This window comes from Podarcis filfolensis, assembly GCF_964270895.1.
Source record: "Podarcis filfolensis genome assembly, chromosome: 16".
NCBI classification, from domain to species: domain Eukaryota; kingdom Metazoa; phylum Chordata; class Lepidosauria; order Squamata; family Lacertidae; genus Podarcis; species Podarcis filfolensis.
The window spans coordinates 30,871,199-30,890,854 of record NC_139620.1 but is presented as its reverse complement, the minus strand read 5'-3'; the positions used below and the strand labels follow the sequence as shown (position 1 = coordinate 30,890,854).

General features: G+C 46.0%; 1 protein-coding gene and 1 long non-coding RNA gene across 5 annotated transcripts in view; one reads left to right on the top strand and one right to left on the bottom strand.

Moving 5' to 3' along the window:
* LOC310751493 overlaps window positions 1–19,656 on the top strand; it is a 164,085-nt gene that overhangs the window by 69,328 nt on the left and 75,101 nt on the right. The window contains exon 2 of the long non-coding RNA XR_014542559.1: window positions 17,880–18,178. This is a non-coding gene — a long non-coding RNA (uncharacterized lncRNA). The remainder of the gene's footprint in view (window positions 1–17,879; window positions 18,179–19,656) is intronic.
* Window positions 5,425–19,656, bottom strand: part of TANGO2 (transport and golgi organization 2 homolog) — an 87,692-nt gene continuing 73,460 nt past the window's right edge. For all 4 annotated transcript variants that reach the window (XM_083590579.1, XM_083590581.1, XM_083590582.1 and 1 more), the window contains exons 6-9: window positions 18,867–18,937; window positions 9,408–9,561; window positions 8,111–8,215; window positions 5,425–6,347 (exon numbers count right to left, since the gene is read on the bottom strand). In XM_083590579.1, the coding sequence (XP_083446705.1) occupies window positions 6,227–6,347; window positions 8,111–8,215; window positions 9,408–9,561; window positions 18,867–18,937 (451 nt within the window). In that variant the 3' untranslated portion in view covers window positions 5,425–6,226. The remainder of the gene's footprint in view (window positions 6,348–8,110; window positions 8,216–9,407; window positions 9,562–18,866; window positions 18,938–19,656) is intronic.

Below are 19,656 nucleotides of genomic sequence, written 5' to 3'. Positions count from 1 at the left end.
ATTGAGTTCTGCTTCACAGGAACTTAGGCTAACTGTCGTCTGCTTTTTGCACAACCAGTCAAACAGGCAGTGGTTGTACATGTAGCATACTCCAGAAGTGCTTGTACCATCCGTGGTGTCACTTCCAAAACTTGCATCTGCAAAGATTTCAAGACCTCCAGTCTTCTGACTGGTGAACCTCAGCCTGTAGTGCATAGTCCCTTTCAAATACCGGGCTATGCGCTTCAGAGCTTTCCAATCCTGAACAGTAGGATTGTTAGCATGTCTGCTAAGCAGGTTAGTGCTTACAGCAATGTCAGGTCTTGAACATCTAGCAATGAAATTCAACTTGCCTAGAATGCATCTGTACAGCGTTGTGTCAGAAAACGCTTCAGCAGTACTGTCTACCTGGTAACCTGTCACCATCGGTGTGTCTGCTGGGTTTGCATCAACCAAATTCAACCTGGTTAATACATCAGCAATTTTCTGTGTTTGGTGTACCAGAAAATTACCTGCTTGGTCCCTCTCCACCTGCAGAGAAAGATAGTTGGATACCTCACCAAGATCCTTCATGTCAAAGTGCTCCTTCAGCTGAGCTAGGGTGCTTTGGTAGAAAGCCTGATTCTTCCAAAACATCAGAAGATCATCAACAAAACATAAACAATACAGTTTGTTTTGCCCCTCCTCCTTGACAAACACACATGGATCAGCTTTGCCCTGGTGAAAACCTAGAGAAAGCAACGTTTCAGTGAGTTTTGTGTTCCAACACCTGGCACTCTGCTTGAGACCATACAAGGATTTCCGCAGTTTACAGACCATTCCCTTCTGTATCTGCATCCCGTCAGGTGGAAGCATGTACAGCTCCTCCCCCAGAATCCCGTACAAAAAAGCTGTATTTATGTCATGATGGGAAACATGCAGTTTCTCCTCCGCAGCGATCTTGAGCATCAGCCGAATGCTCTCATATTTGACCGTGGGTGAGTAGGTCTCGTGGTAATCCTGCCCTGGTACCTGTGAAAAACCTCTGGCAACCAACCTGGCTTTGTGTCTGACAACCTTGCCATTCTGGTCTGTCTTGGCCTTGAAGACCCATTTGCTGCCAACCAGTCTCATTCCTGGGACTACCGGTACCAGTTCCCAAGTTTGGTTCCTATTCAAGGAATCAACTTCAGCCTTCATGGCATTAAGCCAAGGTTCAGCATCTTTAGAGGTTAACTCCTGGACCTCTTTGAAGCTTGAAGGTTCCCACACCTTCTCTGAGCTACTAAGAACAGCAGTTGCCATCTTAGCAAACTCATCAGCAAATCTCTTTGGAGGTTTGCCTTTGGTCGCCCTTTCAGACCTGCGAACTAGACGCAAGTCCTCTGGACTCATCTCCTCCTTCTTAGGAGAAAAGTGACCAATGGTGAACAGTGGTTCTTCCAGTTCATTGTCAGACGCATCAGATGGTCTGACTGAGGCCTTTGCGCTCTTGTAGTCTGCTGTGTCATCACTGTCACTGACAGCAGCAGCAGCGCCGCCCACTGAACTGGAATCCGAACTCTGATCATCATCATCATCATCATCATCATCCTCAGTTTCCTCAGCTTTCTCAGCATGATCTGCTTTCTTCACATCACCTTCATCCTCCTCTGGGTAACTCTGGAAAATTCCCACATTTTCCCCCCACTTAGGATTGTACTCAACACTCCTTGTGAACTTTATGGATTTTGAGTTAGTCATCCATACTCTGTATGCACCTTTGTCGTACCCCATGAACAAACCATGTGCCCCACGCTTCCCAAGCTTGTTGCTTTGTGGGGTGTGTACCCACATGTCAGAACCAAAGATTCTCAAATGCCTGGTGTTAGGTTTCTTACCAAACATTTTCTCATAGGGAGTGCAGCCAATAGGTGATGACAGTCTGCGATTAAAAGTGTAAACAAAATTCGAGAGAGCCTCCCCCCAAAACTTCTCAGGGAGGTTGGCATCATGCAACAAGGTTTTTATTCCTTGCAGCAACGTTTGATTTGCTCTCTCCGCAAGCCCATTCATCCATGGCGATCTAGGCGTTGACAAGTCATGCTGGATTCCCTTCTCAGTCAGGAAAGCTTCAAACTGCTGAGAAGTGAACTCCCCGCCCCGATCAGTAAACAGACAGCCAATCCGTTTACCATGAGCATTCTCCAACCAAGCACAGAATGCCTTGAACCTAGGAAATGCTTGCGATTTCTGCTCGAGCACAAACACATGAATGTACCTGGAAAAAGAATCAATTAGAACCATGAAGTACCTTGCTCCTCCCAAAGAGGGCGCTAGAGGACCTACCAGGTCTGCGTGAACTAGCTGGTAGGGTTTGGAAGCCTGCCTGCTAGACTCCTTGCCTTTTGGAGCAACCTTCACCTTGTTCTCTGCACAAGATACACATTTCATGTGAAATTTACAAGGTTTGATGTCCAAACCTTCAACCAACTCAGGCATCTTGGCTAGCGCTTGCCAAGAGAGGTGACAAAATCTTCGATGTGCATCATGAATGCATCCTGCATGAAGAACCTTGTTAGTTTGTGCAACACAACAAGTATCAGCATTAGACACAGCAACATCATCATAAGTTAGACAGAACAAACCATCCATCAACTTTGCATGCCACAAGTCCTCTTTGCCTTTTCTGATGACACAAACAGTCCTCTTGAAGGAAACTTCAAAACCACGCCTAGTCAGCTGTGGTACACTAATCAAATTGTCCACAGCTCCTGGAACAAAAAGAACATTTCTAATGGTAGTATGCAGACTTTTAAGTTTCACAGTCCCAACTCCTGTAGCTTGCAAAGTCCTTCCATCAGCCAGCTGGACCTCTCCATCTTGAGGTGTGAAGGAGACAAACAGATGGCGGTCTTTGGAGAGATGGCGCGTCGCCGCAGAGTCAACAATAAACCTGGCCTTCCCCTTCGAAGCAGATTTGCTGGCAAACAAAACCTTGTTTTCCACCAGCGTGGGCTTTTGCAGCTTGCCTTTAGCCTTTGGTGAAGCTGTGCCAGCAAACATAGCCGTGTTTTCCACTGGCGAGGGCTTTTGCAACTTGCCCCCCTGCTCCTGGCCATCAGACGTGCCTTTAGCCTTTGGTGGAGCTGTGCCAGCAAACATAGCCTTGTTTTCCACTGGCGAGGGCTTTTCACCCCCCTTCTGCTTCGGGCCATCTGCAGGCTTTCGTCTCTGTTTACTTCTGGCCTTCCGGCCTCTGCAAAGGCTCTGACCTTGGTTCCCACGAGAAACAGAGCTCTCAGCTGCCGACTCCTTGGCTCCCCCTGGAGGCTGGAATGCTGCCTGGGATGACGTGGCAGTCTTCTCCCCCTGCAGCTTGCAACCGGTGCCCTCAGCATCCCTGCATTCACTAGCATTCTGGGAAACAGCCAGGACCTCCGATGCATTCAAACACTGGGCTGGGATTATTGGCTGGTGGGCCTTTTTCAAAGCATCCCACATGTCACGTGCCGTGAGATTTCCAGCAAGCGTCTTTATTTCCTCCAGAGAGACGGATAAGACTATTACGTCTATGGCTCTCAAATTCTGGCTCTGCCATTTCTCTGTCCGAGGAACTGGAGGGGCTTCAGACACAGTATGCCACACTCCAAACTGACGCAGCAAACTCTCACACCATTTAGCCCAGGTCTCATAATTGTCCCGATTTAACTTTGGACACTCAGCAGCTTCAGAGGCTTGGAATAACTCCATTCCACCTCTTAACGCCAGCCGTGAGCCTTTATGCCTCCAAAGACTTCTTATCTTGGCAGCTCATAAATCACGATGCCTCTGGCCCGGCTCCCAGGCCAATTAATTGTGCCGGACATCAAAGACTTCTTCCGCGGCAACGAAAAGCCTTTACTTTCGCTTTTCCCACATACCTTTCAGCAGTCTGTTGCTGTTTTACTCTCCTGCAAGTGCCGTGAATCTGGGCCCGAAACCTGGTGTTGGGATACTGCCAGGGAGATAAGAGTCCATCTGAGCCCCGAGCTCGGATGCCGGACGATCCATCGACCTCCCGTAGTCAGGCAATATCAGCAATTCAGCGACACTAAGCCTCAGGCTTAGTGCACACTCTTTCAGCAGAATTCACACAACAGAAGTTGCACAGCATGAGAGCAGAACTGCATATTTACAGTTTTATTCAGCGTAGGTCAGAACAAAGAAATCATGACCGTCTCCTCCAACTGCTCAGGCAAGACAGGCAAAATCGAAAGGAACATATAACATAAACATCCTGTGAGACAGGAACTTACGCAGGGTGTTATACAAACATCCTGCACCCTTTTAAGGTGGAACGGAAATATCCTAACATCCTAACATAACAGTCACTTATGCAACTTGCGGAATACTAATGCAGAAATAATATGCTGTACAAGAGACAGAAGGGAGAAGGGGGGGGGATGAATAGAAATCCATTCTTACATATAATGCATTGCCTGCTGATTTAAATGCAGAGAAAACTTAACCACAGACTTAAGACTCCTTCACTTAAGCGACTCCTCCAAACTCCCGGTACTGTCTAACTGAAAAGCTATCTAGCATTTGCTCTGGAGGAACTGAGTTCAATGAGCTTCACTCCCTAGAAAGCTCACTCAGGACTGCAGTTTGCAGGATTGCAGGATTACCATTGCCCATTGGGACTGGTAGGGTGGAAGGCAGGGAGGCGGACAGTAGGTGCACCCAAAGCCAATGGTAGGTGCAGCCAACTATTTCTGCTTTTGTCTCCATCGTAATTTTGGTATCGTCTCCATCCTTTCCCCTGCCGAGGTCTGCAAGGTGCGACACTGAGACTAAGGGGAGGAAGCTAACAGGTGGCAAGGGGGCTGGTTGTCAGCAGGAAGGCAGGCAGGTAAGGGCTGGCTGAGGTTGGTGGGGCATTGCCCCATTCACCCAGCCTCCCACTCAATCCTGTATACACTGACCGGGTAGTAAGTATTCCCAGCGCACATGATTGCACTGGAAAATATGCACAATTAACAGCACTTGAGTGTCTGCCTGGAGGAGACAAAGAGACTATGAAATTGAAGAATTACGAATGGCAATCGAGAGTCCATTTTTTAAGGCCCCACAAAGCAGGCATTAGCAGTGCCGCGCATATGGCTCCATGGGGCTTGCTCCCAGCTAAATGGGTACACTAGAATTGCAGCCCAAGGCTCGACTTCCTGCGTTACATCACTCAAGTGTTAGATGCAAAGCAAAATTCACGTTAAAAAGAAAACCCAGTCTTAGCTTTGTTCTCTTGGAGAGCGTAAGATCGAGAGAGCAGTTGCCATGTTGCTTATAATCACACGTATTGCAACACTGAAACATACATATATTCACACATCAAAGGCTGCAAAATTATACATTCAGTTATAGTGAGAAAAGGGGGTTCCAGCTCTCCCCACAACTCTTTTCTTTTTTAATCTGCCTTAAAAAGCAGGCAGGACACAGCTTGATTTCTTTTACAAAGACACGCTTAACTTAGAAGTGCTTGACAAAAGAGTTAAAATCAAAGTGTGTTGATTTTAACCTTTCTAGGCTAATTCATTTTAGCGGTCCGGGGGGGGGGGGCAGGGGCTGGCTTACTGAAGAAGTTCCATCAGGATGTCAACATATAGGTAGGGTTTGTGTGGGAGCAGAGACTATCCCATTCACTTCAATGTTAAGGCCAACTCTGAATGCCCAATGAGAAAAGCACACACAGAATGAGAAAATTGGGAGTTCCTGCGAAAGTTGAGCTCTGCATGGGCAGGAGTACTCCAATGCCAGTGGACTGAAACTAGCAGGGTATCACCAATTCCGAATTGTGCTTTTTCTTTTTTTTTAAACAGATTTGCATTTTAGTTTACCAACTCTGCCTCCCCCTTTGGCCGAGCAAACAGGAAATGCTGCCCATGATTATTCACAGTTCCTATTTATCCCTTTCCACACACATGATTCTCAAGTTAAATACTTGCGCCACGTAACTGTGTTACCTGACAGCATCCCTTTCAAAAGTCAAACATGTACACTTGTGCAAAATGTGGTTTGCTTCTTAAATACAGCCCAGCTTTTCCTGTTCAGATTTTTCTGTTTTGGATTTTGTGCAAAAAAAAAAAAAAAAGGTTTTGGTGGTCGCTAGGGCGTGCTACGCAGCATCAGCAAGCCTTTGCTGTATGAAAGCTGCAGCCAAGGCCTTCCGCACCCCTACAGCTCAATAGACTGCACTTTGCCAACCTCCCCTTCTCCCCTTTTTGGTGTGACCCATTCACATGGAGAGCTGTCAAATCTGCAGTTTGAACTGGTAGGTGCTCGTTTTCCACTGGTCGACGTCCGCGTTCAGCATGGTGCGCTCAGTGAAGGTGACGTGACCGACTGCATCAATGAGAATAACTGTATTTGTCCTAAAGAGGAAGGAATAAGAACATCAAGAATGCTTCTAGGTAGACAGAGAAATAATACGATGTACTCTATTTATTTTTATGTTTTTAGGTTTGATGTTACTGTATAAATATGTTATTAGTATTTTTTTCTTTTAGTGTAGCCTTATTGGAGTTCACCGATTGGGTCTGCATTGCTCCCGGACAGGAGGAAGGAAGTCAAATGACACCGAGGGTTGGTTCAGAGAAAGAGTTCTTTATTTCTGCTCTCCGGAACAGCAGAAAGGCACCTGCGTGGTGTGTCCACAGCAAGTCCAAAGAAATGAGAAATTTCATGCAGTATATATATCCTCCAGGCACCCTCTCCCTCCTTCCCCAGGAATCCAACCACGTCAGCCTATACACGCAGGTTGACATCACATATGGTCCTGCTCCGGTATTCTTAACCATAAAAGGGTATTCCTGTTCCTACTCTTATCTTGGAGCAAGAGGTCATCAACTCCAAGAACACACTCTGGTGCTGTTCCCGGACTAGGTCTGTGCGTCAGGACGTAAGATAAGACCTAGACATGTCATCCCTACTCCACTGAAACAGCCAAGGTCATCCTTGCTGTCACGAATTGATAAAGGAGAGGGCTCTGAGCACTTGTTTATACAGCCGGGTTTTTGTTTATACATTGACTCAGAGCTCAAGTTAATGGATTTTGGCTAAGGAAAAATAGGGATTTTGGTGCCCGTTTCAAACTGCCTGCACAGTCAGTTTTGGGTTTGGGAAACCCATTCCTTCATTTGGAGGTAGCAAAGTGGGTGAAAGGAGAAACAAACCAGAAACGGAGGTAGGGGGAAGCCCAGGAGGGGAGGGAGGAAGGAATGCATAGTAAATGTTATGGATATGAAATGTATGTAATGAATGAAAAAGAAAAATGAATAATAATTTTTTTTAAAAGAATACTTCTAGGTAACCAACTCGTGGGAATCTAATTCTTCGCTCTTGAAAAAATAAATAATCCCCACCTTGCACAGTGAACCAAGCAGCAAGTTGTTGGGGTCAAAAAGGAAGGAGCGAAACTAATTCAATTTTCTGTTGTCACATTGCTAAATTCAGGCTCTTTGCTTTTGCTGCACTGCTAAGCCCACCAATGGTAAAAGTAAACGTAAATGACCCCTGGACGGTTAAATCCAGTCAAAGGCGACTACGGGGTTGCGGCGCTCATCTCGCTTTCAGGCCAAGGGAGCCAGTGTTTGTCCACAGACAGTTTTCCAGGTCATGTGGCCAGCAGGACTATACCGCTTCTGGAGCAATGGAACACTGTGACGGAAGCCAGAGCGCATGGAAACACCATTTGTCTTCCCAGCGGACCTGTACCTATTTATCTACTTGCACTTTGACGTGCTTTTGAACTGCTAGGTTGGCAGAAGCTGGGATAGAGCAACGGGAGCCCACCCTGTCATGGGGATTCAAACCGCCGACCTTCCGATCGGCAAGCCCAAGAGGCTCAGTGGTTTAGACCACAGCACCATCCATTCCCTGTAAAGCCTACCAATACAAAGTGATAGATAAGGAGAATATACCAACCCCCCCCAAGAACTCCTTCCTCCCCCACCCCGTTTTGACATATTATAGTTTGGGGCAGATTTGTATAAAAAGCCTCCCAAGTCTGCAAATTCACTTGCTGTAGACTCAGTGACTCTATAGCACAACCAATTACTTCTAGAGGGAACCACTAAATCATTTAAACCAAATGCAATGGACGGCCACATTTTCTTGCGCAAGGGCACTCCTTTACCTGGTTCCATAATCAGGACAGCGAACGCATACAGCTGCATACTTGTTCAAGATGGGGAGGATGTAGTCCTTTCCTTGATCCTCAATTGCGGGATCTGGCAGCTGACTGGAGACAGAAAACAAACCAAATGGAGGTGGCACAACTTCTGCTCCTTCCAGCAAACGTTTCCCACCATAGATATCGAAACCTCGAGAGCACACAGTAACGTGATAAGCTGTCAAAATACCAACAAGGACAGACTTCCTGGGCTTGGTGCTCTCTAGATGTTGATGGACAGCAACTCCCATCAGCTGCAAGCCATCGTGGCCAATGGTCAGGGGTGATGGGCACCAAGTGGACAAAGGCCGTCAAGGGCAAATTACAGGAGATGTCCACCAGGTATTACTTGGGTGCTTACTGACTTTATTGCTTGACTTCTGTTTTATTTTGAAGGTTCTCCTATATAAGATTTGTTGGTTCTTAATATATGAGGTTTTAACGGCTACCTGAAAGGTAGTCTTCTTCCCCTCTTACATACCCTACCAATCACTTCGTTCTGCAGGAGAGGGCATGCCGTCAGGAGGCCAATTCTGCATGATGGACAGAATCAGGCCTTTAGTGTGGTAGCAACACTGATGCTTTAGAACTCCCACCCATTACATATCAAAGAGGCACTTTTCCCATCCCCCCCCCCTGCTTTTGCTAAAGAAAACCCTCTTCCAACAAACCTTTATCCCAGCTGGTATCTATATTGAAGCTAAACTGATTTTATGCATGTGCTGCTGTTACTTTAAACTGTTTATCTCTCTCTCTCTATATATATATATAATGGTTTCAACTGTTTTTATACATGTAATTGTTTTGAATATGTTTCTGTTATACTATATATTACTTTGGGATGCCTCATGGGAAGTAGATAATAAATTAAATAAATAAACGCATTGTGACTGCAACCTACTTTGGGAGTCTTTTCTGTAATGAAAAGCCGGCTGGAAATATTGCAAATAAATATTGCAAATAAATAAGTAAATATGCTTTTACACACACAAAAACCATCCATCCCTGGTGTGGAAGATAATGAGCCAGATGGAACAATTGCCTGGCACCATTATCAGGAAGCTTCTTATTTTTCTCTCCGCTAATGCAAGCAACCGTGTACATAAGAAGGAATTTAGCTCAATACACTTAAGACTGAAAGCATTAAAAAGCACAAGACGAAAAACTGATCGTTTCCCCACAAGCATTCTTACAAAGCAAAGGCTTAGAGTTGCCGATCCCTAGGTAATGGCTGTACGTTACAGCCAAGGCACAGACTTACGGGTCTTGGTTATTCATCACTTTAATGAGCTCTTGCACCAGATCTTCCTTCACAAGGTCCTGGCTGTGCCTGATGACATCCGTGAAAAGCTGCTTTCCATACTGAAGCTTCTTCCATGGTGTATCCAGCAAAGAATTGCTCAAGCCATATACCCCTGCATGGGAGGAAAGGTCAGTCATAGCTCAGCAGTCATAGCTCAGCAGTACAGCATCTGAGTCTCAGGTCCCGGCATCTCCTGGTAGGGCTGAGAATGTCCCTTGTCTGAAATCCTGAGGAGCTGCTACCAGTCACTGGGTTGATGAACCAACGGCCTGACTTGGTATGTCCCATTTGACAATGAAATGAGGAGCTGACACACCATAGCAAATCACCCCCAACTCTCATTCACAGTTATTATGCGAGTGGACTGGTCAAAATTGCTGCTTTCGATGACATGCTCTACACACACACAAAAAGGCCCACTCTTGAGCAGTACAGTGGTACCTTGGTTCTCAAACGCCTTGGTATTCAAAGGCCGAGGGAGCCAGCGTACAGCTTCCGGGTCATGTGGCCAGAATGACTAAGCCGCTTCTGGCAAACCATAGCAGTGCACGGAAACACCATTTACCTTCCCACCGGAGCGGTACCTGTTTATCTACTTGCACTTTGACATGCTTTCAAACTGCTAGGTTGGCAGGAGCAGGGACCGAGCAACGGGAGCTCACCCCGTTGCAGTGATTCGAACCACTGACCTTCTGATCGGCAAGTCCTAGGCTCTGTGGTTTAAACATAGTGGCACTCAAATTGGTTCAAAGGTGGTATCCTATCTAGGGAGACTGACCAGATCCAAACTTGCAAGGTCAGTGCATCATGTGCCATAGCAATGCAAGCAGCTTACTTGAACTTTGCAATGTGGTGTTCCTTTTATCCTGTGTTATGACTTAAACAATAGAATTTGAACTCACAAACAAGTCAGTGTTTGCAACAGAATGCAAATCAAAACCAGGTTAATCTCAACCCAGAATTGTGCGATTACCTAGATTTGTTTTCTTTTAAATTTGCATTTCCCTCCCTTACAACCGTCGGCATTAAAGGGGAGGGGGAAGATTAACATATATATTAAATGTTTAATATACAAATATTAGCATATATACCCACCTGATAGTTCTCAGGGCTGTCTATATATGGCATAGGGCAGGTGGTTTTAAAATAGATTCTATATCTGGAAAACCTCATGTTTATTTCATTTGGCCTTTCCCTACCTCCAACCCAACAATGTAATTACTTATTTTATTTTAGCATTTGGAAGGGTCATTTTAAGACACTATGAGCCCACAAGGGAAAGGGGGAGAGCCACCCTATCCCGCGGCAGTAAAATAAATTGGGGCCGGGGGCCGGGATGGGACGACTCAAGTGCATATTCTAGATACTTAGTACTGTAAAATAAAAATCGTCACCATTTCTAAAAGCTCTGTATGTTTGAAACACTTGGTCGAACAAGGTGTGCATCAATACACAGCGTGCTTGCTAGACCAACAGACCTGCAGGCTTTTACCAGGGCACAATATTCCTATTTTATGGGCACATTTGTAGCTGCCTTACCAGACACAGTATTCCTGAGCTGTGTTTTATTGGTTGTTTTCATAAAGGCTGCTGTGACATGCCATGCCCTGAATTGATATAAATACAGTGGGGTTGGAGAGCCACGTTATTACCGTATTTTTTTGCACCATAACACTCACTTTTTTCCTCCTAGAAAGTAAGGGGAAATGTCTGTGCGTGTTATGGAGCGAATGCCTGCGGGTGCTGCAGTCGTGAGCAGAGGATCCATGGTTCCCCTTCCTTCCCTCCTCCGTGGTTACAAAGCATGGATCCACATGGATCCTCAGGATTTTTGCATTGGGCTACTCCAAACTCACTGTCAGATCACATGTCTGTGGCCACAGCATGAAGCACTAAAATCATATATCCACTATTTCGTTTAGAATATTTTTTTCCTTGTTTTCCTCCTCTAAAAACTATGTGCGTGTTACAGAGCGAAAAATACGGTAAATAAAATGCAAACAAGAAAACGGACTTTGACCTGAAAGATGCAGGACCATCTCAGCCTCTACCATAGATGTATTCTTTTATACTGCTATGCAATGGTGAATGGTGCCCATTCTGGTTAAACAGAAGGGAGGGAGACATTATTATTATTATTATTATTATTATTATTATTATTATTATTATTATATTAAATTTGCATACCAGCCTATACCCGTAGATCTAAGGGCAGTTTGCAACATAAAGTTACAATGTAAAAAACACAAAGTACATAATAAAAACAAAGACAACCCGATAATTGCCCTGTCCACAACACAATTTAAAAGGGCATTAGATGTCATGTTAAAGAGGTTAAAGAGGAATGTTTTCTCTTGGTGCTTAAAGGTGTATAATGAAGGTCCCAGATGAACCTCTCTGGGGAGAGCATGCCACAAAAAGGGAGCCACCACAGAAAAGACAATGGCAGGTGGAGCCAGACCCAAGGACAGTTGGAACTTGAGCCAATGACAGGTGGATCCATTTACCTCTGATTTTGTCCCCATCCTCTCCCCTTCTGACCTCTACAAGGACAAAACCGAGAGTGAGGAGGAGGAAGCCAACAGGCAGCTGGCTGTAAGTGAGATGGCAGGCAGGTGGGGGCTGGCTGGGGAACTGCCCCATTTGCCTTAATGCAGTGGTGGCCAAACTTGGCCCTCCAGCTGTTTTTGGACTACAACTCCCATCATCCCTAGCTAGCAGGACCTGTGGCCAGGAATGATGGGAACTGTAGTCCCAAAACAGCTGGAGGGCCAAGTTTGGCCACCACTGACTTAATGGATCAGCCTCCACTGCTGATATGGCTCTGTGTATTTCTAGATATTAACCATACCTGGGCAGTTGTTGGGGATGGGGAATTAATATCGCAACTACCTCTCGCGGGTGGCGCTGTGGGTTAAACCACAGAGCCTAGGACTTGCTGATCAGAAGGTCGGTGGTTCGAATCCCCATGACGGGGTGAGCTCCCGTTGCTCGGCCCCTGCTCCTGCCAACCTACCAGTTCGAAAGCACATCAAAGTGCAAGTAGATAAATAGGTACCATTCCAGCAGGAAAGTAAACGGCGTTTTCGTGCGCTGCTCTGGTTCACCAGAAGTGACTTAGTCATGCTGGCCACATGACCCAGAAGCTGTACGCTGGCTCCCTCGGCCAATTAAGTGAGACGAGTGCCACAACCCCAGAGTCGGTCACGACTGGACCTAATGGTCAGGGGTCCCTTTACCTTTACGTTTACCTCTCCACTGGCAAAACGAAAGCCCATTACAACAGGGCCTTGCTGAAAGGGAGGGCAACAGTGTGCCAAGGGTCACTCTGTAAATTAGTTAAACCATGCCTAAAGAACACTCTAATGAAACTTGCAAAACACCCAACTGATTAGTCTCAATAATTGACTAAATAACTCATCACAGATCTTCTTTTCCTGCAGATTTCAACTGGATCAGTCCCTCGTGAGCCCTCTTCATTAATGAGTCCTCTTCAGTCATTATTAGCCTAAAGACTCATCCGCAGACCCTTATTACCACCATTCAATTAGCTAAAAGGCGATTTAAGCATCCTTTTATCTATGGGGAGATGTACATTAAACAGGGTTCAAATGTCTGTTGCTCTCTAAAGAAGAATAGGAGGGGGAGAAAAAAGGTCTTTCATAAGTTGGTCCTGGATAGTTCCACTGAATGACACCACAACTCTTAATTCTTCTTAGAGGGTCCTAAAGCCTTGGAATAGATCAGGGTTTCCCAAGCATGGGTCTCCAGCTATTTTTGGACTACAGCTCCCACCATCCATAGCTAGCAGGACCAGTGGTCAGGGATGATAGGAATTGTAGTCCACAAACATCTGGAGACCCATGCTTGGGAAACCCTGGTATAGATGGTGTAACCAAACCAATAAAACCATTACTCCAGAACGTCCAATCATAGCTAGGAACCGGTTCAGATACTGGTAAAGCAGCAGCACATGTGAATTCTACCAAGAAACAGGAAATGTCTATGTGACGTCCAGAGGGTGGCAACATGAGAATGGGCCTTTTCTTTGGTTGTCTGGCACCTTTGTTACATATCTTTAGGTGCCAGGCAAAATGTTTCTCTGCTGCCAGGCCTTTGGCTGATAAACATCCGATACACTTTTTAATGTGCTGGGGGGGGGATCATTGGCTTGTTTTTGTTTTTATTATGTATTTTGTGTTTTTTGTATATTGCATTTTTATGTTGTACAATGCCCTGAGTTCTATGGATGAAGGGTGGCATGCAAATTTACAGACAGTTCCCCATTTCCGCGGGGGTTATATTCCGAGGCACTGCACGCGTACATGAAATCATGTATATTTGAAAAAGCCCCAAAACACCCTCTCCTGCCCCCGCCCCCTTTTATGGCATTTTTGGGTCACTTCCAGGTTCGGGCCGATGCGTGTATGCATGGTCACACACATAAATGGGGGGTTATCTGTAATAAATAATAACAACAACAATAATCGTAAACTCCTCTGCAAGCTATGCCATCGTGCCAAGTCAGCAAATTTAAGCTACACTCGCTCATTCTAAAATATCTCACAGGCAGGAAAGGGGCTCGGGGGGAGGACAATCTATGTAGCCCTGATGTGCGTACATGGAAGAACATTATATAATCAGCAGCATCATAGTAATAATAAAGAGTATTATTTACAAGAAGAGTGAATGAAGTCTAGGGCATGGTCATCAATGTGGTACCCTCCAGATGTTGTTGGACTCCTACCTATCCCAGGCAGCAAGACCAATAATAGACAAGAATGATGGGAATTGTGGTTCTGGAGGGCACCACGTTGGCTACCCCTAGTTTAGGGTAACATCAACGCTGTTGAACGTGCAGGTTGGTTTTATGCTGCTGTAGTCGTTCCCGTCAACATTTGTGGCGGTTTCTGCTCGTAACTTAAAGAAAAAAGCTTGCATCCAAAGCCAGTCCTTCTCAAAGTAGACCCATAGAACCAAAGAATTGTAGAGTTGGGACCACGATAGTCCAACCCCCTGCAAAGCTGGAATCTTTTGCCCAGCATGGGGCGTGAACCCACGACACTGAGATGAAGAGTCTCATGCTCCACTGGAATTGATGGACACGGTTAATTTAGGTTCATTAATTTCAAAGGCCCTACTTTGAGCATAACTTGGTAGGATACAACTCCAAAGTTCCCTAACATTCTGGCTTCTCCCCAGGGATAGGATGCAGGATACCGGGGGAAAGCTGCATCTCAGTGGTAGATTGTGGATTGCAGAATGTCTCAGGTTCAATCGCTGGCATCCTCCGGTAGGGCTTGGGAAGACTCCCTGTCCGAAACCATGGAAAGCCCTTGCTACTCAGTGTAGTACAGAACTAGCAGACCTGTCAGTGTGACTTGGTTTAAGGCAGCTTCCTATGTTCTTACACAATGATGACAGCGGACTGGATCTCACTTTCTTCAGACGAAAGATTGCAAGGCATTGGCACGCCGAAAGCGCTGCATAAATGGCTTAATGAAAGGCACTTTATCCCCTTTTAAACGCATACGGCACATCTCTCAAATAGGGTCCTTAACACTGCGCAGCAACACTGGTTGACAGCAGAGATCTCTCTCTAGCACTGCCCTACATTTGCTGGCCATAATCCAGAAGAATAAGCACTAGCTGTGTAATATAATGATTTATCCCACAACCCTCCAACATCGGCTACTCTCCCCGTGGAGGCCACATTTAGCAGAGAATGAACTCGTCGTTGATGCAGAAAGATCAGGGATGTCAGCGGCAGTACCTCTGGGTACCCAATTCTTGCATTACAGCTTTGTGGCACGGTGTGAATAAGTGATCACTGATCTCTTAATGTGGCATTAAGGCATGCAAAAACAAAGTCAGATGCGCTGAGAATTCTCAACACCCCACTTTTAATTAAAGGGAAGAGACGGGGCTTGAATCCCCTTGCTCTCCCTGGATTTATTTTTAACTTGTGGACTTAAGTAGCCGCCTTGTACTGCGCCTCCTTCTCACACTTCTGGGGGCCCTCGCTGAGGTCTCAGGCTAATGCAGAGACTGAACGTGGTACCTTCCACATGAAAAGCATGTGCTCTGCCACTGAGCTACGCGCAGCCTTTCAAGTCAACGACTTGGTTGCTTCCATTCTGAAAACTCATGCAACAGCCTGGCTAGGAGGGGGCAGGGTTGGAACCACTGTACAAGAGTGGAAGACAAAAAGGACAACAGCTCCAAAATTAAGCGGCTCTTCCTCTATCAAGAAAGTCACACAGTGGCCATGAATGTAGTTCTAAGTCAAAATTACTACCTTAATAAGCCAGGATATGAGTGATGCCAGGAACCCGGATGGCGCTGTGGGTTAAACCACAGAGCCTAGGGCTTGCCGATCAGAAGGTCGGCGGTTCGAATCCCTGCGACAGGGTGAGCTCCCGTTGCTCGGTCCCAGCTCCTGCCAACCTAGCAGTTCGAAAACACGTGAAAGTGCACATAGATAAATAGGTACCACTCCGGCGGGAAGGTAAACGGTGTTTCTGTGTGCTGCTCTGGTTCGCCAGAAGCGGCTTAGTCATGCTGGCCACATGACCCGGAAGCTGTACACTGGCTCCCTTGGCCAGTAAAATGAGATGAGCACCACAATCCCAGAGTTGGTCATGACTGGACCTAACGGTCAGGGATCACTTTACCTTTACCTTATGAGTGATGCCAGGTTCCTTTGTGATGCCAGTTACAGAGATGCCATGCTCCTTTGCAGCCCGTCCCTCCCTCCCTCCCTCCCTGTGATTATTGTTTTATTCTCAAATGTTGTATAAATGTAATGAAATAGTAAATGTCAAGCTTCAAAAGAAACCAGGATACAAAGCTATGCTTTGAAGCTGGCTTCACACTCTGGCTTGTTCCGAAGTCATTAACCATAGTTTCTGGATTTGCACGCAGTTAACTATGGTTAACTGCTGAGCAAAGCGGCTGCAAATCAGTTGTGTGCCCCTGCATACAACTCATGCATATCCTGGCTTATTATGCCCAGATTTTTTTTGGCTTTGCACTGCACGCAGATGTGGCCAGTGTCCCCATTTTATTTGCCTACAAACTTTCTAATGCTCTGCTTATACTTTTATATCCCTGCCTGATCACTGAGGTCTTGGGACGAGTCTCTCATAAGAGGTCCTTCATGGCACGGATGAACAGCTTGTATCCAGCAGGAGCTGTGTATTCAGTATTGTGAGCCCAAATTTGTGGAACTCTCTTCCTGTTGAGGTCAGACACCTCCATCCCTGTTGAACTTCTACACCTACTGGAGGCTCCCCAATTCCAGCAGACATTTTCAATTGAAGTTTGGCTTCAATCCATTTTAACATTTTATGTATTACGTTTAGTTAAGTAGCATGTATTTTTTTCTTTAAACAGCCTTGTGCAATGCAAGTGAGGGATGGTGGGATATGAACATGCGGAACGAGCTTATAGGTTTGTTGTTTAGAAGATGGAGCAGACTTCGTCTCTGTTGCTCCAGAGGGCAGGTCTAGAACCAAGGGGTGGAAATGGCAAGGAAGCAGATTCTGGCTGGGCAGGAGGAGAAATTTCCTAATAGTGAGAGCTGCTTGACAGATGGTCTTAAACCAGTGATGCCAAACTTGGCCCTCCACCTGTTTTGGGACTACAAGTCCCATCATCCCTAGCTAGCAAGACCAATAGTCAGGGATGATGGGAACTGTAGTCCCAAAACAGCTGGAGGGGCAAGTTTGGCCATCTCTGTCTTAAACGGTAGTTGGTTCGCTTTTCTCTGGGGACCTTTAAACAAAGGCTGAATGGCCATCTGTCAGAGATGCTGGACTCTGCATCTTGCACTGTAGATTCTGCATTGAATGGGGTGGGGTATGGATGAGATCAGGGGTGGGGAACCTTCTGGGCCAGATCTTTATCAGTTTCCACCCTGCAGGCTGGCCTTGACATGCTGACAAGAGTCAATCCCATCAGTCAACCTGACATAAATCCCCAAGTCATGGATCATGGAATTGTAGAGTTGGAAGGGACCGCGAGGATCATTTAGTCCAACCCCTGGCAATGCAGGAATATGCAGCTGTCCCATATGGGAATCGAGCTTGCAACCTTGGCATTACTGGCACCATGTTCCAACCAACTGAGCTATGGGAGGTTGATGCATGGCAGTGAGGTTCTGCTTCACCAGCATGTTCCCTGCAGGGAATGCACAGGCGAATCAGCACCCAGCAGGACTAAACTCCCCAGCTCATCAGCTGATGGGAGGAAGATTCAATCCTGCTCCCTGCAGCTTTGCCAGTGCCGAACCTGCCCCAGTGATGTTGCTGACTGACAGGTGGGTGTGGGTTTTTGCAGGCCAAACAGGTCCCCCCCCCAAGATTGGACTGGAGATCCCCCATCCTTTGACTAGATATACAGTGGTACCTCGGGTTACATACGCTTCAGGTTACATATGCTTCAGGTTACAGACTCCGCTAACCCAGAAATAGTGCTTCAGGTTAAGAACTTTGCTTCAGGATGAGAACAGAAATCGTGCTCCGGTGGCGTGGCAGCAGCAGGAGGCCCCATTAGCTAAAGTGGTGCTTCAGGTTAAGAACAGTTTCAGGTTAAGTACAGTGGTGCCCCGCAAGACGAATGCCTCGCAAAACGGAAAACCCGCTAGACGAAAGGGTTTTCCGTTTTGGAGGTGCTTCGCAAAACGAATTTCCTATGGGCTTGCTTCGCAAGACGAAAATGTCTTGGGAGTTCCTTGGGTTTTTTCCCTCCCCCCCCCCTTTTCCCAAGCCGCTAAGCCGCTTATCAGCTGATCCGCTAAGCCGCTTAACAGCTGATCCGCTAAGCCGCTAATAGCGCTAATCCGCTAAGCCACTAATCGGCTTGCTTCGCAAGACGAAAAAACCGCAAGACGAAGAGACTCGCGGAACGGATTCTTTTCGTCTTGCGAGGCACCACTGTACGGACCTCCGGAATAAATTAAGTACTTAACCTGAGGTACCAGTGTATGTCCAAAGTCCCTTTCAGCACTAAAAGTATCTAGTTCTAAGTTATGTTGAAAGAAGATCCTCCAAAATGATATACTACATCAGCAGTATGCCTCAGCACTGCCTGACTCCTGAATTCCCCTGCAAGCTGCTGTAGGCAAAGTAATTATTAGAACAAGCCCTCAGGCTACAGCCTCCCATGTTTTAGTTAAGCGCCCTACTCATCAGTATTTTTAAAAAAATATTATTTGAGATATTTATAAAGCCAGTTTACTCCACATGTAGCCAATGCACCGTTGAATGAGACTCCTCTTACAAACATCCAGTAGCTCTCTTTCATGGGATTCCGCTTTTCAGGACAAAGACTGTGCAAGCACACACACAACACACACAAACACATCCCACTGCTATAACATAAACCAACATTCCAACAGTTTTTGATATAACCCACCGGGATTTAAGAAGACAGGTTCTGGGCCGCCTTTGTTTCCGTAATACCAAATTACATCTCCTTTGGTGGTGCTAAAAGATAAAAATAGGGGTGGAGAGAAGAGTTTTCCTTGCAAAATGGCAACTCATATCTTTGATTAAGTTTAAATTCCGTGCAACCCTCCCCACAGTGAGACACCCCCCCCCGCCCACCCTCAGTTCAGGGATCAGTCAATTACTTATTTAAAATAATAATAATCAAGTCACTATTTAAAAGGCTGTTTAAAGAGGAAAATAAAAAGGAACACCCCCCACAAACTACGAAAAAGAAAAGAAAGGAATTTTTTTACAAGGTTAATAGGAGCTACAAAAGGAAAAAGGAAACAAATATCTGTATCCAACAGGAGTTTTCATGCTACGCAACAGAGGAATGCAATGCAACAGTTGCACTAGCAGAAACCCACTGCACAACCCATTGTGCATTCTATTGTGCAACAAAGTTACCAGCATGCTGCTTATGCATTCCCTTGCACAACAACCACCCACTGGTGCAAAACACTTCACCAGCAGAACAAGCAACCTAGTGAGTTGCTTTTAATTGTCGCAACACTGGATACAACCCCTTGAGTTGTTCAAAAACAAAGCAAAAACTTGTTATCTAGGGACAATATTCAGAGAGCCACTGCTCATGTGTGCCAAAGTGTGCCAATTTTTTGCTGATTCTTTCCCCCAGAGGCATAAGGGGCTGCAGAACCAAGGGTGCAAGGAAGTCTTGCTATGTGCCTTCAAACTCTACTTGTGCTTTTCTGGAT